This window comes from Saccostrea cucullata, unplaced genomic scaffold, assembly GCF_032062105.1.
Source record: "Saccostrea cucullata isolate Sc308-1 unplaced genomic scaffold, CSIRO_AGI_Scuc_v1 ctg4070, whole genome shotgun sequence".
Taxonomy (NCBI): domain Eukaryota; kingdom Metazoa; phylum Mollusca; class Bivalvia; order Ostreida; family Ostreidae; genus Saccostrea; species Saccostrea cuccullata.
Window position 1 is genome coordinate 77401 of NW_026939890.1, and position 18602 is coordinate 96002.

The window sequence follows — 18602 nt, forward strand, 5'->3', positions numbered from 1 at the left end:
AAAGCTCTCAACAATATTAAAATTCATATAGATTGATCCTTATTAATCTCATTTATTGATGTCTTATGAAGTGGCGAAGGATTTTCAGTACTATAAAGTCGTGAAAGTGTTTGTGATTTAGTAAAAAATGTTTCAAACAGGAGTAGGTCGTTAAAATTGAAGCTAATGATCTTCAGATAATAATTTACATTGTAATTTAAAAATCAGCAATGATATAAAGACTTTCAATATTTAAAAATAATGTCTGTTTAACACATGAAGGGATAAATACTTTGAAAAAATGAATTTAATATCAAAACAAGAATATGTTTAAAATTAATTATAGATCTTGTGGTAAATATTCTAATTTTAGTTTTGACACTTTGTTCTGCTTATTCAAATAAAAAATCTTGGATAGTTTGCTGGTTTTACGACAATATCCCAGAATATAGGTATATTAATCTCTACAGGCACGAAGTGGGGGAGGGGTGACAATCTGTTTTTAAATTCTGTAGTTTCACATACAAGAAATACTTAGTCTTTCTTATACGATAAATGGACCAATTCAAGATATAAAACATGAAAAAAAAATATTTCTCAAAAAACAAAATGAACATCATAATTTTCTTAAGGACATATCAGTGAACTTGCTGGCATCGTTCAATTTTTGCAACAATTTTTATATGACATTGAAGTTAATGCTTGATCAAGACCATTTTTTTTTGTTTCTGATGTTCAGTATATAACACTAAAATATGATTCAGTAATTTTCGCATGAATCCGAAATTAAATTCAAATTTCGGTGAAAATATCGTTACGGATGTTAGCGTTACGGAAGTTAATTCCCCAGCAATAAAAGTTAAAATTTTCTATCTCGGCGATAGTTAAAATCAAAGATTGTGTTAGGATTTTAAATAAAAGTATGAAGCATTTCGCTCCCAAAATAATAAAAAAATTGTATACCTTTAATGCAAAAACTTTCCTGAATTACCGTTACGGAAGTTAAATTTTTAAGGGAGACAACAGTTTTTCTGTAATTAATTTTGTTTTAATATTTCGAGAATGTAATCGTCTAAAATAGCCGACTCACTACTAGAATCAAAGATATAAGATTCCGTGGTCACTTTCAGATGGGTTTCAGTTCTTTTTGAAATCTGCTTTCTAATCATGAAATTTAAAACAAAATCGTTATGGAAGTTAATGGATTTTTAGCAACATGCAATGATTTCGCATGAAAGAAGATGCATGCATTTCTTTGCGAGAAGTGGTTTGGTTTCTTTTTATACAGGATAAAAAAACTTTTTTTTAACATTCATCGCAATCTGTTTGGAACTCTTTTACGGCTGAGAATTTCATCTTGAAATTGTAAATGAATGACATGAAATGAAGCGACACATAGTGAGGATTTGCAGTTTTTCAACATTATTTTTTATCAAAACGTCAGTCTTGAACCGCACATTAGATAAATATTCAAAAACCGTGTGTGTATATTGAGACTTATCGATCATAATATGTGTAGTCAGGATATTAGAACGGTATATTTGTAAGCGACATAGAAAAATCTTAATTGGACATGTTTTGTAGAATGACTGTTATGCACAGAATGGGGGGGTCTTCACTCGTCGCTCGTTCTATACTTACTAAGTTCTTCTGCAATCTAACAGTCTAAGTCAAGTAAAAATGTGAGGGTCGTACTCCATCAAATAATATATTTCATTTAAATTTTTTAGACAATTAATAATCAAAATTCATAAAATAAATTTAGAATGAAAAAACTTTAGAGGACAAAATGTGACGTGGATGGGGTTTTTTTAATAGGCATTAAGGGTTTTTTTTATCTGTTTTGGCAAAAATTATAAAATCTTGCCCGGAACCCCAGCAGCTACATGTTTTAGGTCTGTTAGAGCTCTGGTTCCCCTCTCTCTTGAAAAAAAAAAAACTGGTTCTTTTTGCAAATTCTTTCAGGCGTGAAGTTTCGCGGGAACCAGATAATGTTTTTCTTCACACGTGGGTTGCATGCAGTTTCAGTGTCTGAATTTTAAACCATGGCAAACAGCGCTGGAAATTTAGGTAAGTTAAAAAAATCTTTGATATTTCACCTTTTTTCATTTATAACACATTCTTGTGGCTTTTACAATTGGTAAAAGCGTGGTATTTTTATGTTTACACTTCTTGTTTGTGAGATCACACGTGGTTGACCTGAGAGCTAAGTCATTACCCTTATTGACGGTCTTAGAATCATTGTCAGCATATTTCTTATGCACTTTCGTGACTTTGTCAATAAATTATGTCACAAGCTGGACAAAATAAGGCCATTTAAAGTTTTCTCAGCCCCCCCCCCCCCCACACACACACTGACTTACATGTACCTAACCTAATTACCTATTCACTATAAACATACAAGTCAAAAATTTTAACACAAAGACTTTATTAATCAGAAAAATAATGTTATCCAAAGGATTAAATTCTATATATTAGTTTATTTTTTCTCAAAGATCTACTCCAAGTAAAATCAAAAAGTTTTCATTTCTACTTTTAGACAATTATTTGAAATTGAAAGATTTAGAATGTTTTGCAGAAAAAAAAATAATTTCAAGACTCCTAGTTTTGTTTGTTTGTTAATTATTCCCTCTGGTGTGTAAAAAATCAGGGCACAAAAAAAAAACTTAGAATGGCCTTAACTATGCTGTACATGTACAATAGACCTATATGTACTATCTATCATGTTTTGTCAATCGACACCTTTCAAGGCTTTCACGCAAATCATTGCCTGCATGTTAACAACTGCTTTTTTTGGCTGTTTTTAACTGATGGTGCATTTTTTCCCTGTTTTGTTCACACTGCAGACCTGCCAAGTGACCCGCATTCGGTGGGTCACACCCGCAAAATTGACCTCTCACCCCCCACTCATAATGACCCGCGGCGTGTCATTGTTTTCACCCGCAATATCGATCATCCCAACTTTTTGACCCAATATTAATTAAGCATGTTTGTCTCAACAAGAAAGATCTGAAAATTCATCCTAAAATTTCCGATTTGTGTTTTATAAATCAGGATATGAACATCTTGTTTATTCAATGCACACAGATTAGTATCTTTGTTTGCCGAGGTGTAAAAAAAATGTTAATTAGCCACAGGAAATCACTTCACGCTTGATCGCAGACTGACACAGCTGTACAGGTAATATGCCTGGAGCATTTAGGGGATTATACGTAACCATTTGAAGGGGTATATGCATGGTGAAACACATAGATTTAGAGGTTAATTAAATATCATTTTATTAAAAACAGAAATTAATTAATTAAATACAATGATATGATAAACATCGGGATCTTTTTTTAAAAACGAAAGTAAAAAAACGAAACTACAAAGCATAACTGATAACAGCTGATTTTATCAGCTCTCGTATATTGAAATTATTGTTAAGAGTAGTGGTTAAAAGAAAATGATATTAATTAAGATAAAGCAAAAGAGTCTAAAGTGAAGTATATTGAATTTCTCCCCCCCCCCTCCCAAAATGTAGTATTGTACGTTGTGTTTCTTTGTTAAATGGCTATGACAAGGGAATATCCACTTGTCAGTCACATCATGACTCTAACGATTTTAAGTTTTTGTTTGGGGTGTTAGGTATCCTTCATAATTTATTTTGTAGTATTTGATTCATTTAATTTTTTTGTGTGTGTTTTAGAATTAATAATAGGAAATTAGATGGCACATATTTCTTACCACCACCCCCTGCAGCAGCAATTTTTCAATATTAATCTTTCAATGTAATGTCTAATTACAATTTTCTGATTGTGTAATATGTTGAAAATTAATCATTGTAGAATCTAACAAATGTTTCCCAGAAACTTTTTAAATTTTTAAAACTTTGCAAAAATTCTATTGAACTAAAAGTATCTGAATCTTAATACTATCAATCTGAAAGTGTTCTTATACAAGCAATTTTAAGTAACCGCTGTCCTAAGTAAAAATTAAGTCTGCAATAAAATATAACATATACATGCATGTGTTTGACTGTTTGCATTGATGCCTAAAAATTAGGGAGCATTTTGTTACTCAAACCTCAACAAAAATGTCGCCGCGCGCTATGACCCAACATTTCAATTCTGAATGTTGGGTCATGACCCCCCACAGCATCAATTTTGGTTGGCAGGTCTGACACTGTGAGGAGCTATCATATAATTTTCAGCATAGTAATAATTGATAAGTCACAAAATGATGTAGGTAACATGATATAAGGATGTGGTAAATGAGAATGAATTCAAATTACTTTGAGGGTGGAGAAATTGAGGGGAAAAAACAGACACCCCCTCCCCCCTTCTATCCTAACCCATAATTTTTTTAAGATTTGCCTGCAAATTGGCTGCAATTAACTTATACTTCAGAAGCAGGGATCAAAATTAATTTTATTTCCGCTTTTCCATTGGTTAAAAATTCTTAAAACATTGCCAAACATTATTTCTGTGACCGCGCGCTGGTCTGTCTTAGACATAATTTGGCGGTGCACTTTCATTTGGGGAATTTAGCTCAAGGGTTTGGGGAATGTTAGGAAACACATAAGTCCAATTTGTAGGGTTAACAATGACAGTTTATTAAAGTAATGATGAATTCCAACAACATAACCACATAAAGTTGCAAGTCCAATTCCTAACTAAAATTTAGATAATGTTGGCCTAAATAGAAATAAAATAATAAATGTTTCTTAGTCTAATTCCCTACATGGTTCTTAACACATCAGCTCACTAGCTCTGTCACTCTCGATCTCTCTTAACTCTCTGTATTCTCAACTATATATTATTAACTAATTGTAAGGAATTACTCAATGTGAAAATAGCCATAGGCAGAACTTATCAAATAAACAATTTAAACAATAGACTACTCAGGTGTCATCCTTTGATGCCAGGAAGTCAAAGAAGGTTTATTTAATTAACCTAACACCTAATCAGTGACCATTGCCATCAGGCAGTTTGAGTGTCAATAATTAACAATTACTAAGAAAGCACTAAATATTTGAGGGGATTAAGAATTAGCCAGATATTGGCAACTGTTTCTGTTTATTTGTCCTTTTGTTCTCTTGTGAGTTTCTGCAATATCATGGTCTAATTTATTGAAGAAGGCTTTGAGTAAATGGCCTGGAACTTCTCTTGCACGTCTGTAACCTATACCTGCCTGGTAGTTTCCATTATCATCAGATAGAAGGAAGCCAAAGTTGGTTTCTTTCCGATCAATCATTGCTGCGATGATTTTTTTGTTTGCTCTTTTGCATTGGGTTTATGGTTTGAATTGTTCCTTGTTGGTCAAAAAATTTCTTGTTTCTCGGTCGCTTTCTTTTCTTTCCCTTGGCATTGTAAAGGGAGTGGAAATTGTCTTTCAGTTCTTTTGGAATTTGACTGCCATCTTGCCATGAAGTTTGAGATTCATCCTTGAACTTTAGTTTGTAAATGGGTTTACCTTGGTATAAACTGTACTCGAGAATTTTCTCAATTTCCTCGGCAGAAAATAATCTGGTTTTGATCTGCGCATTGTTTTGCTTTGACGTATTCGTTTGCTTTGACATATTCTTTTGTGTTGATTCTTTGTGTTTGTTCTTTAGTTTCGATGCTAGTGGATGGGGTAGTTGATTTTGTTGCTCAGGAACTGCATCTGGAATGCTGTGGTCCTTGTTAACATTATCGTCCCCATCAATTTCATCCTCTGAGAGGTTCTGATCAGTATTGTGAGGTTGCTGAACATCTTCAGCATTATCACCTACTATTTCCTCAGGATTGAGCATGACGTCTTGATATTCTGGTAGGAAGTAGTAAGGTCTGTCATCGGGGCTGTGATAATCTTTCAATCTCTTAGCGTGGACAAGACTCTTCAGAATTTTGTGGTCTGAGTCTCTTCTGAGTTTAAAAGTGTGGTTTGGTCCCTGATAAATGATTGAATATGGACCAACCCATTTCTGTAAAAGCTTTGGAGATTTTCCTTTGGGAACATGACTACAGTACAGCCATACTTTGGATCTGACCATGAAATCTGGCTCCTGTGCATTCTTGTCATGTTGCTGGGTGTATTTTTGTTGATGGAGTCTGATGTTTTCTGCAGCAATTTCTCTGCACATTTTGAGTTGTTCTAGAACACGCATTAGATGTAGCTTTGGTTCTTGTGCCATGGATGGCTTAGGTATTAGCGCAACATCAACAGGAAGGCGCATTTTCTGTCCAAACAACAATTGGAATGGTGAGAACATTGTCGACTGTGTAGCAGGTGTTGATCTGTATGCCATAAGAACAGCTGGAATGAATTTCACCCAGTCTGATTGGTCTTTGTTGCAGTATGTCCTTAATGTTTGACTGATGAATGAGTTCATTCTTTCACAAGCTGCATTTGTCTGTGGGTGATAGGCACTGGTATAGTGTCTGGTGACCTCAAAAAGTTCACAGAGAGCTTGAACGAGTTTCGACATAAAATTTTGTCCTCTGTCGGAGATTAGCGTTCTTGGTGCTCCATATCTAGCAAATATCTCGGCAAAAAGTACTCTGGCAACTTCAGTAGCTTCCATGGACTTTAACGGGAAAGCCTCGCACCATTTGGAAAAGCTGTCAACAACTAATAGAAGATAGCGGTCTTTGTTTGGTGTCATTGGTAGTTCTAAGAAGTCCATATGCCATCTGGTAAATATATCCTCAACGGGAAGTGGCGTCAAAGGAATTGGTCTCTGATGTTTTGAGTTCTTAGACTGCTGGCAGGTTTCACAAGTTTTAATATATTTTTCAATGTCTGCATACATATTTGGCCAGTAGTATTTTGCACGAATGGTAGCATATGTGCGTTCATGGCCTTGATGTCCACCACCAGCAATGCAGTCATGAAATGAAAGTAGTATGTCATTTCGCAGGGGTGTGGGGACACAAAGTTGCTTCACAGGGCTCTGGTCTGGTGATTGATTTCTCGTGCGTTCCTTGTAAAAGTGAAATAGAAGTCCATTGGTTATTTCAAAATGGAAAGCTTTAGCAACAATTGCAGTAGCTTGTTTAATATTTTGTGGCAAGGTTTCTGATTTCTTGTAGTTGATAATTGCTTGAAAGTCAGGGCAATTTTCTTGCAGATGTTGTAGATTGGGATTGTCTGAGACAACATCATCATGCTGATCTGCTGCATTCAAGGCAAGAATATCAGGTTTCTTAGGGGCACTGTCATCTGGATATTCGAATGTGGCTGCAATAAACTGTTTCCTAGTACATTCAATGGATCCGATGGCAGGTAGGTCCTCATCAGAGTGCATCCGTGGCGGAGTTGTAGGAGGATAATCTCGACGAGATAGACAGTCTGCGTTTAGGTTTTTCGTTCCAGGACGATGTTGTATTCTGAATTTGTACTGTTGTAGAAACAGAGCCCAACGTCCTAGTCTTCCTGTTGCATCCTTGGTGTTGTCTAACCATCGTACTGTAATATTGTCTGTGAAGACTGTAAATTCTGCACTGGTGAGATAAGCCTTGAATGTTTTGATGGCCTCAATCAAAGCAAGCCCTTCTTTATGGTTGATGTGCCATCGCTTTTCTTGGTCCCGCAGTGCAAGTCCACCAAAAGCAATAACATTTTCCAGTCCTTGTGAGTTGATTTGCCCCAGGACATATCCTATCGCAGCATCAGATGCATCAACAGATAGAACAAAGGGTTTGCCAAAGTCTGGAAATGCTAGAATTGGTGCAGTTGTTAACTTTTTCTTTAAAAGGTTGAAAGCATCAGTGTGTTCTTGTTTCCACTGGAATTTGATGTTTTTCTTCAGGAGATTTAACAAAGGAGCACAAATTTTGCTGTAGTCTTTGATGAATTTCCTGTAGTAATTGCACATTCCGAGGAAACTGCGGACCTGTTTGGCATTCCGTGGTTGAGGAAAGTCAGCAACTGCAGAAATTTTGGCTCGGTCTACCTCAACACCTTTTTCTGAGATAATGTGTCCAAGATATTTGACTTCTTGGGCAGCAAAATGGCATTTAGCAGGCTGAAGAGTTAAATTGGCTTTACGAAGTTTTTGAAAAATGAGGTCTAAATGTTGTAAATGTTCATCAAAATTTTTAGAGAAAACCAAAATGTCATCAATGTAAATGAGAGCAATTTTCCAGTTCAGTTCCTGAAGCACTTTTGTCATTAGCATTTGGTAGCTTGTTGGAGCATTTGTTAAGCCGAAAGGTAGCCGTTTAAATTGGTATAGTCCTTGGTGTGTAATAAAGGCAGTTTTGTGTTTTGTTTTCTCGTCCAAAGGCACTTGCCAGAAACCACTAGCTAAATCTAACACACTGAAAATTTTGGATTTTGAGTCGGCTATTGTGTCAAACACTTCGTCAAGTTTTGGAATGGGAAATGAAACAAGCTCTGTGATAGAATTTAGTTTTCTGTAATCTACAGCAAATCGGTATTGTCCATTGGCCTTTTTGACCATAACTACAGGACTTTGGTAGGGAGAAGTTGATTCCTCAATAACACCATGTTTCAGCATTTCGTGAATTTGTCGCTCTGTCTCTTGCCGCATTTGTGGATTTTGGGCGTATCTCGGTGTTCGGACAGGTTTTTCTGTGTTTGTAATAATTGCATGTGTCTGGAGGTTTGTTTTTCCCAGTTCGGAGGTATCTTTGGCAAACACATCTCTGTTTTGTCCAACTAAAGTCAAGAGTTGTTGAAGTTGTACAGCCGTAAGGTTTTGTTCCTGAATGTTTACACCGAGTTCTTTGGCGATAGATGTATAATCTGTAGTGGCCATAGTCTGTGTAGTGTCTAGAGTTGACACACATGCAGAGTGTACATTGTCAATCGAGATGATGTCAAAGTTAGAATCGATGTGAAAAACTTTCGCCACAACTGAATTTGCTTTGATAGCAACTGATTCATTAAGAGGATTTAGGATCCTGTATGAAACTGTGTCTTTTACACATGTAGTGATACATCTGCTTCCGACCAGATTCTTATTCACAAGAAGGTTCACTGGTTCAAGGAAGACTTCAGAACCATGAGGAATATTAGAAACTGATAGGGTGATTGTTGATTCAGAAAGAGGTGGTAATTGAATTTCCGACTTTGTACGAGCAAGGGAAATATGTTGATTTCCATCATCTTTGTTGTTTGGGGTAGTAATAGAAGCAATGGTTGTCTCATTTTGAAAAGAAACACAATGGTTTGTAAGATCTATGACTGCTTTGTTTTGTTCCAAAAAATCTTGTCCTAAAATGAGGGTTTGGGGCAGAGTTTCTAGGATGTGAAAAGTATGGGGCATTTTCAACCCATTGACATCAATATCAAGGTCTGTTGTTCCCAGAATTCTATGAGATGTGTCGCAAACACCTTTGACATATGAAAAATTTGATTTTGAAACATGGGGATTTTTGAAAATTTTCCTAAGAAATTTATTGCAAATTACCGAAATGATAGCACCAGTATCGATTAGAGCACTGGTATGAAAGTTTGAGATTTTGACTTGAATTTTGTTTTTGTTGGTGATAGCTGTTGAAATAGAAGCTACAAATTGGTGAGGGTGTGACGGGAGGGTGGTAGATGGATTTCTATCTGAATAAGCCATTATCGTGAAAAATACAGTAAATAAAACAATCTAATAAAAATAATAGAAAGTTATACACTGTGTCACATGTGATAGTAGTGGCTGTACTCACCAACAGGAACTGGCAGGCTGTCTCTGTATGGATTTGATGGCAGGGCTCCTTTCTTTAGAAGAATGTCAGAGTCACAAATCACAGTATCAACAACACAAAGGTCCTGTAGAAATCCAAGAGTTCCAGAATGTTCACATTATCTTACAGTGAGAGGAATTTCCAAAGGATTCGACCCGGATTCTCGACCACTCTGTGACCGCGCGCTGGTCTGTCTTAGACATAATTTGGCGGTGCACTTTCATTTGGGGAATTTAGCTCAAGGGTTTGGGGAATGTTAGGAAACACATAAGTCCAATTTGTAGGGTTAACAATGACAGTTTATTAAAGTAATGATGAATTCCAACAACATAACCACATAAAGTTGCAAGTCCAATTCCTAACTAAAATTTAGATAATGTTGGCCTAAATAGAAATAAAATAATAAATGTTTCTTAGTCTAATTCCCTACATGGTTCTTAACACATCAGCTCACTAGCTCTGTCACTCTCGATCTCTCTTAACTCTCTGTATTCTCAACTATATATTATTAACTAATTGTAAGGAATTACTCAATGTGAAAATAGCCATAGGCAGAACTTATCAAATAAACAATTTAAACAATAGACTACTCAGGTGTCATCCTTTGATGCCAGGAAGTCAAAGAAGGTTTATTTAATTAACCTAACACCTAATCAGTGACCATTGCCATCAGGCAGTTTGAGTGTCAATAATTAACAATTACTAAGAAAGCACTAAATATTTGAGGGGATTAAGAATTAGCCAGATGTTGTGTTGGTTTAGCTTCACTATTTGTGGACAAATGAATTAAGATATTAAGAATGATCAAAGTGAATGAATTTGATGCATGATATGAAAAATTATTAAGTAAAACAATTAAATATATGTAGAATTATCATCAAATGTGAAATAGGAGCTATTTCACTGGTGATATTTCAGAGGCTTTAATCCAGTTTCACAGGTTAGCTGTTGGCAAAAAGTGAAATTAACACTAATATTAAATGAAACAATAAACAGCTGTCCATTTTTAACATGTTCTCAATACAAAGGTAAAAAACCTGGGGGGGTTGGGGGTTGGGGGGGGGTGTCGTTTTGACTTAGATTGCCTGCACATGTACCCCTTAGTTTTCACTTGTCATATCAATTTTACTTGTTGCAGGCAATTGGAAAATTAATGAGGTCTATCCATCAGAATCCACTGAATTTTTAGCTTTTTACTTTCAGCTCTTTTAAGTGTATCAGACAAAACTGGCTTGACAGAATTCGCACAGAAGTTATCTGCCCTTGGTCTGAAGCTTGTGGCATCAGGAGGGACGGCCAAGTGTATTAGGGATGCTGGGATACCCGTCAGGTAGAAAAAGACAACCCATTTATTTATATGTTTGAGACTATATGAAACTGTAAGAAACCACAAGTCAACTTAATGAAATTATGAATGAAATGGATTCATTGATACTGTATTATGGGAAATGAAACTCATACTTCTGTATTCAGCAAACAATGCTTTAAAGGAAAAAGATCTGTATCATTCTCAAATGTCATTCAGTCCTGAATTTATTGTTGTGCATTTCATTATATAATATAAAAACTTAATTACCATTATAAGAAGTATATTACCTTTCAGTGATGTGTCAGAAATCACAGGTGCCCCTGAAATGCTTGGAGGGAGGGTCAAGACTCTACACCCCACAGTTCATGGAGGTAAGTTTGGAATGACTTATTACTTTACATTTCCTTATACCTTAAGTTTAAATATTGAAAATTCATTCAATGTTAAGGAATATCTGAAAGAGATTTAGTTCTAAATATCTTTTTGTTGTTACTGCATTATTATAAAATTTTGTTTGTTAATAGAATAAAAGATGACTACCTATAAATGCTGAAATGATTTTAGAAATCTGTGATTTGATACTGAAGATTGACCATTTTTTTTAACATTATTTTATTCTGAATATAAAATATGCTGGCACATTCTCCCCACATGTTTGGCATTTATTTCTTGTAGGTATTCTGGCCAGATTAACTGATTCTGACCAAAGTGACTTGAAAACACAGAACATTGAGATGATCAGGTATATTCACAGTTATGTCTGTAACTTTACTAAAACTAAAGCTAATGTGCCTTAAAATGACCCTAGCAATTAGGAAAATACATAATACAGCTCTGTACTAAGCAGATAAAAAACTGCAACTAAACACAGAAAAACATATCATATAGGGTTTTAATTTATCATAAATTTTTAAGAGCAATTACAGTAAAACTCATTTAGTACAAACATGGATATTGTGAATTTTTACAGAATCTGAAGTAGCCTGACAGATATTAAACAAGATCCATTTTATACTTTGTTGACAGGCTGGTAGTGTGTAACCTGTACCCCTTTGTCAAGACAGTTGCTGATCCACATGTTCTGATTGAGAAGGCAGTGGAGCAGATTGATATTGGTAAGATATTGTGATTGATGAAGAGAAATTTGTTCCCATAAAATGTGAATTTAAAAAGCATCTTCATAGTCCTTAACAAGACAGTACATGAAGCAAAAAAGTAAAATGTTTTTTTTTAAAACTTAATATTCCAGGTGGGGTGACACTGCTGAGGGCTGCAGCCAAGAACCACATGAGGGTGTCTGTGATTTGTGACCCAGAGGACTATAACAGGTGCGTAAGGGTACCAATTCACACCAAAACCACATGAGGATGTCTGTAATCTGTGACTTGGAATACTTCAACAGGTAAGTGGAGGTACCACTTCATGTCAAGAACCACATGAGGTCTGGGATCAGGGACCCAGAGGACAATAATAGTTAAGTAAGGGCACCACTTCAAATGAAGAACTGCAAGAGGGTGTCTGTAATCTGTGACCCAGAAGACCTTAACAGGTAACTAAAGGCACCACTTCAAGAACCACATGAAGATGTCTGTAATCTGTTATTCAGAGGACTATAACAGGTAAGAACACCACTTCAAGTCAAGAACACATGAGGGTGTCTGTAATCTGTGACCCAGAGGACTATAATAGGTGAGTAAGGTCACCACTTCAAACCAAGAACCACAAGGGGGTTTCTGTAATCTATGACCCAGAGGACTATAACTGGTAAGTAGGGGTGCCAGTTCAAACCAATAACTGCACGAGTCTGTGATTTGTGACCCAGAGTACTATAACAGGTAAGTAGGGGAACCACTTCACTCCAAAACCATATGAGGGTGTGACCCAGAGAACTATAATAGGTAAGAGCACCACTTCAAATAAATTTACACCCAGCTTATTATAGAACATAAGATGGAGCAAAACATCCAAACATATTACTATTTGATTTGGCAGATTTTGCAATCATATTGCATGATCCTTAAGTAAGTATGTCGAGACAAGAAGAATTTTGGTGTTGGCATAGTTCAAATTTTCCAACATCAGTAAAGGTGATGAAAATTTACTGATTTTTGTTCCCATTTATACTCTAGAATGAATAACAATATTTACTGATTATGTTGAATTTTCATAAACAGGGTTCTGGATGAGTTGTCTGATTCACCAAGTAAAGATACAACTCTGGAAACTAGGAAAATGTTGGCAGTGAAGGTGAAAGTCTTCCTTATCACATTGTGCTAGAAAGAAAAAGCCATATAGATATTGATTAATCATATTGTTTATCACTATTCATACTTTATTTAACTATGAATAATTCCTGCTTTAGGCCTTTAACCACACGGCTGACTATGATGCTGCTATATCAGACTACTTCAGGCGTCAGTATAGCTCTGGAACCTCCCAGCTAAGTCTGAGGTATGGGATGAATCCTCATCAAAAGCCGGCGCAGATATCAACCAACCTTGCTGAGCTCCCTCTCAAAGGTACATAACTCTTACTGAACACAGTTCAAAGGTACACAACTCTTACTGAGCACACTCAAAGCTACACAACTCTTACTATATACACCCAAATGTATAAAAACTGTAAACACACTCAAAGGTACATATTACTTATTCCTTAAAACGCCCATTCAATTTTTACTGAAAATATGAATTTTTTAATAAACAAAAGGTACATATCTCTTACTATTCTTTTAGTTGTGAATGGATCCCCAGGGTTCATCAATCTTTTGGATGCTTTAAACGGTTGGCAGCTTGTAAGAGAGCTAAAGGCAGCATTAGGAAAACCAGCAGCCACATCATTTAAACATGTCAGCCCAGCAGGTAGGTTTTCTCAGAAGGGGACACCACTTCAGGAAAAAAAATTGAAATAATGTTCCTTTTTTCCTCCAAATATTTAAATATTCAAAAACCTTTCAAATTTGAATTGAAGGTTAATTGATAAAAATTTCTTATGTACAATTTTTTTGAAAAAAAAAGACGAGCATAATCTGACTTGTTGATAGGTGCTGCTGTTGGTGGCCAAGGGATGTCAGAGACTGACAAAAAAGTGTGTATGGTGGAAGACATGGAGGATTTATCTCCCTTAGCAGAAGCCTATGCAAGGGCCCGGGGTAAGTATATCGATACATGGAGGGACCTTTTCTTTCACACAATGTTCATTTATGATCAGATGAGAAAGTTCGTTGTAATATATTATTGTGGAAATACGGGCACTTACATAGTGTGTCTGATCTTAAGAATCGAAAAGCTTGTTGGCTTCATATTGACAGATTGAGATTTTGATTTTCTTACTTAAGGAGCTGATAGGATGTCCTCCTTTGGAGATTTTATCTCACTCTCCGACCCCTGTGATGTACCCACTGCTAAAATCATCTCCAGAGAGGTCACTTTCACTTCTAACTGTATTTCATTTTCTAAAAAAAAAAATGATTTTGTTTCTTCTGTTTGAAAATAACACAAGTAGTGTGTCATTCATTGCATTTTGTTCCTAATATCAACTTCACATAATTCTGGCATGGTAATTTTCTTCCAGGGCATTAGTAGGTTTCAAGCTCTTATATTATTTCAGGTGTCTGATGGAATCATTGCACCAGGGTACCTCCCAGAGGCCTTAGAAATTCTGAAGAAGAAAAAGGGAGGCAAATACTGCATTCTTCAGGTAGAAACTTTCAAATGCAGTGTCTTCAAATCTTTACCTTGTTAAAATGAATTTGTTTTTAAAATTAAACTAATTAAATTTAATGAAATCTAATGAAATTTATTTTAATTTCATTTGGTGACTTACTCAGTTTATTTCATTAGATTGATCCTGGGTATGAACCCTTAGCTATGGAAACCAGGACAGTTTTTGGATTACAGTTACAACAAAAAAGAAATGATGCTGTCATCAATAGTGAAATGATGAAAAACATTGTAACAGCTAGGAAACAGGTATATCGTTACACATTAATTATAACATCTTTTGAATATTTTCTACTTTTTATCGACCGCTTCTTATCGTAAATTTGTCAAATTTAAACTTTATTAATACGGGAATAATGGCTGAAAATATTGCACAAAAATCACATAACCCGACTTATATGTTTGTTATTTTTTTTTTTCAGTAATAGCTACAATTGTTAATTCCAACACTAACAAATAAAGAAAGCATTCAGTAAAATCTTTCTGTCATATGATAAATTGAAACATTAAAACATTAATTTACTTGATGCACAGTACAGTAAAACGTGTTTAGTATGAACACTGATATTGTGATTTCACAGAAATAGTGAAGTTATCTTGGATCCCCAGCTATATAGATTTAAAAAATTGCTTATGAGGATATAACATATGGATATTGTGAAGTTCATAGGTCCCAGTGATTTCATTATAAACAAGTTTTACTGTATTAATGCAGTAAATTTACACCCACAGAGTGTTGTGGTCTATTCCAGCTTCTGTGGACACAATAATTTTCTGATTGTATTCTTTCTGTAATTAACAGATAAACAAAGAAGCTGAGGAAGACCTGATTGTGGCTTCCATAACTCTTAAATACACTCAGTCCAATTCTGTGTGTTATGCCAAGGGAGGCCAGGTAAGACTGGAGGACATTATTTCTCTTGAAAAGAAAATATATAGGCATTTATGATGATATACATAACAAATTATAGTCATTATTTATACAAGCTGAGCATTCTTACTGAAAAAGTTGACAAACACTACCTCGATCCACATGGCATATTTACAGGCCAGGGGATATATTGACCATTAAATTAAGCCATAAAAAAGATTTCCAATTAATATAAAAAATAAGTCATACATGTTTGTAAAAAAATGTTTCTATTAATTCAAGAACAAGATCATGAAGAGTTTAAGGCTACTGCAATAATAAATGCTCAAGTGATAAGTCAGGGACTAAAAGATTCAAATTGATTGAGGTTTATTTCATGAATTCTTTTCGAAATGATTTTTGACTTTAAAAACTATTTATTAGTTCCCTTGTGCTACTACTGACACATATTCTACAAGCTCTGACTGAAACTTGATAGCATTCGATATCACCTCTGGCTATAGTTGTCTTGACGACTTACATTTTGCTTATATACCATAATTATAAAGTAGTTTTCATTCACTGTGTAGGTGATTGGAATAGGAGCAGGGCAGCAGTCTAGGATACATTGTACAAGACTGGCAGGAGACAAGGCCAATAACTGGTATGATATCACACAGCAGAAGTTATCTCCCTTACATAGAGGGAGTTTTAAATGAATTTCTTTTCACATTTTACTTAGTGTTTTAGAGGGATGTATTTAAGAAACTGAGATTTTTCAAAACTGAAATTTTAAACTCATATATTGATATCTGCAGGTGGTTGAGACAGCATCCAAAGGTGATGACGATGCAGTTCAAACCTGGAGTGAAACGGGCTGAGAAAAATAACGCTATAGACCAGTACGTACTGGGACTTGTTGGAAAGGTGAGATATATTACAGGGAAAGCTTTTTCTAAGTTTCTTGAACTTATAACCAATCCTTTTGTGTGAATTATATGATAAAATATGTTCAAAGCATCAAAACAAAAGGTGAAACCATTCCAGTATTGGCTTTTGGGATAACAATGTGAAGTTTCCAATATTGTTCGAGGATCATACTTCTTTGTCTTTGTGTGGTTGTTTATTTTGTATAGTGATTATTTTTGTTAATTAGGACATGGATAAGAATGCCTGGGAGGCCATGTTTGAGATTATTCCAGCTCCTCTCTCTGAGGTAGGTGTACCTTAATAATGTGTAAGAAACCTCGACTCCATGTTCAGTGAACTGTACACTTGCTTGCCTCCATGGGTTGGGTTCAAATCTCTGTTGATTCACAATTACTGAGAAAATTATTTGGATTTCTTGGTTTACCTTTGATTGCACAGTTTATATATACTGTAATTTTTCTGTAGAAAATGTGTGACCAGGTACAAAGCAAAAACTTATCCCACATGGAAAAGTATATCTACAGATTGTTTTAGTGATTAAATGTAGCAAAAGGTTTATGTTCAAGTGTGCTTATTATTTTCATTATTTACAGGAAGAGAGAACGGAGTGGATTTCTAAGCTGAAAGGGGTATCCCTGAGCTCCGATGCCTTCTTCCCATTTAGAGACAATATTGACAGAGCAGTCATGGTATGTACTTGAAAATTTATTTAATTATTTAAGGATGTGACGAAGGTGACAATATGTGATGCAAACAAAAAAAGGCCATAAACAGATGAAATGATTTTATTTGTGATATGTCCATTGATTTTTAGACTGAGTGTTTGACTGTGTATTTTACAGAGTGGTGTGGAATACATTGTGGTTCCGGGCGGGTCCACTAATGATGCTGACGTGATAGAGGCCTGTAATCAGCACGGGGTGGTCATGGTCCACACAGACGTCAGGCTGTTCCACCACTGATGATAAAAATAACAAGATCTGACAGAAATCTCTCATTATCTAGCGAGGTGCTGCAAATTGTTTCAATTAAATGATCTCTGAAATTTTATTTTTGTGGATTATACCCTATTCTCAGTGGGAAAGGGTTAATTGTTGCAGTTTGGTTTGTAGAACTTATAAATCATGTTTATTGTTAAAAGCATACATGGTATGGATGAATTTACAAAGAAATTTGTATTTGTTTATTCCAGTATTGTGTTTATATCTTTTTCCTTTGTATATTTTTTTTTAATTCATTTCATAAAAAGAAAATTATGAAATTGACAATTTTTTGCCAGTAAGATTTAACAACTACACAATCACAACAAAAATATCAGTCTTTGAAGTGTTCATACCATTTGTGCAAAGTTGTAGAGATGAATATAAGGAAATTACTTTAATGTAAAGCTAAATTTAATGAGATGTCAACTGTGATTTCTCTTAATGCAGTAGTCATTAATAGAACTGTTTAATACATGTACTCATTTACATGAAATTAACATTTGTTATACATGTATGTTACAGGTGTATTTTGTGGTTGTGATAAGCTAATGTGCCATAAGTTTGATCATCATATTTTGACCAATATTTTCACTATTTTACTTGCATGTCAATAAAGTCGGGAACACCTATAAGATTTTGTGCATTTTCAGCTCATATATGATCCAAATGGTAAAAAGCTTATGCCTGTGGTTATTTAAAACTTGAGATGAAATAATGTTTTTTAAAAAAAGAGGAAAGCCCCAAGCCCCCTCCCCCTTTTATGCCACGGATCGAAAGATCCCAGGGTATATTGTTTTTGTCCTGTCTGTCTGTTGTCAATTTTAACCTAGCCGATAACTATAGTGTATACCACTTCAGTCTACATCCCACTTTAGAATTGTGTTACCATAGGGGGCATAGTAGTTTTAACGAAATAATAGAGTTATCGCTCTTTGTTTTCCCAATTTTATGGTAAATCATAAAATTAATATTGAGATAAATATTATATTTCAAATATATTTTTTGAATAATGACTTGGTGGTAGGCTACAGAAAAATTCTTCATAAGCAGTACTTATACTGTACATGTAGTTCAATATTCATTTCTTATATTATGAGCTCTACTGTAAGTAATCAGTTATGCTTTCGGATAACTGTGACTTTAATGCATGAAGGATCAAAA

The 18602-nt window shown here is 35.0% G+C and overlaps 1 protein-coding gene across 1 annotated transcript; it reads left to right on the forward strand.

Annotated features, from left to right (window-relative positions):
• The first annotated feature begins 1954 nt into the window (after window positions 1-1954).
• LOC134254224 (bifunctional purine biosynthesis protein ATIC-like) lies at window positions 1955-17615 on the forward strand. Its single transcript, XM_062736776.1, has 19 exons — window positions 1955-2049; window positions 10851-10977; window positions 11251-11327; window positions 11632-11698; window positions 11983-12071; window positions 12206-12284; window positions 13131-13203; window positions 13319-13475; window positions 13692-13817; window positions 14000-14107; window positions 14294-14379; window positions 14566-14655; window positions 14799-14927; window positions 15481-15573; window positions 16119-16192; window positions 16347-16455; window positions 16685-16744; window positions 17052-17147; window positions 17301-17615. Exons 1-19 carry the CDS (start codon window positions 2025-2027, stop codon window positions 17418-17420), a joined length of 1785 nt encoding a protein of 594 aa, XP_062592760.1. The 5' UTR covers window positions 1955-2024; the 3' UTR covers window positions 17421-17615.
• The last annotated feature ends 987 nt before the right edge of the window (window positions 17616-18602 follow it).

Bases quoted from the DNA above. Each gene is read 5' to 3' on its own strand.
- LOC134254224 (XM_062736776.1), top strand. From the start codon at position 2,025: ATGGCAAACAGCGCTGGAAATTTAG. The intron at 14,108-14,293 runs GTAAGTATATCG...TTCTTACTTAAG, and splicing joins AGCCTATGCAAGGGCCCGGG to GAGCTGATAGGATGTCCTCC. The intron at 16,456-16,684 runs GTGAGATATATT...TTTGTTAATTAG, and splicing joins TACTGGGACTTGTTGGAAAG to GACATGGATAAGAATGCCTG.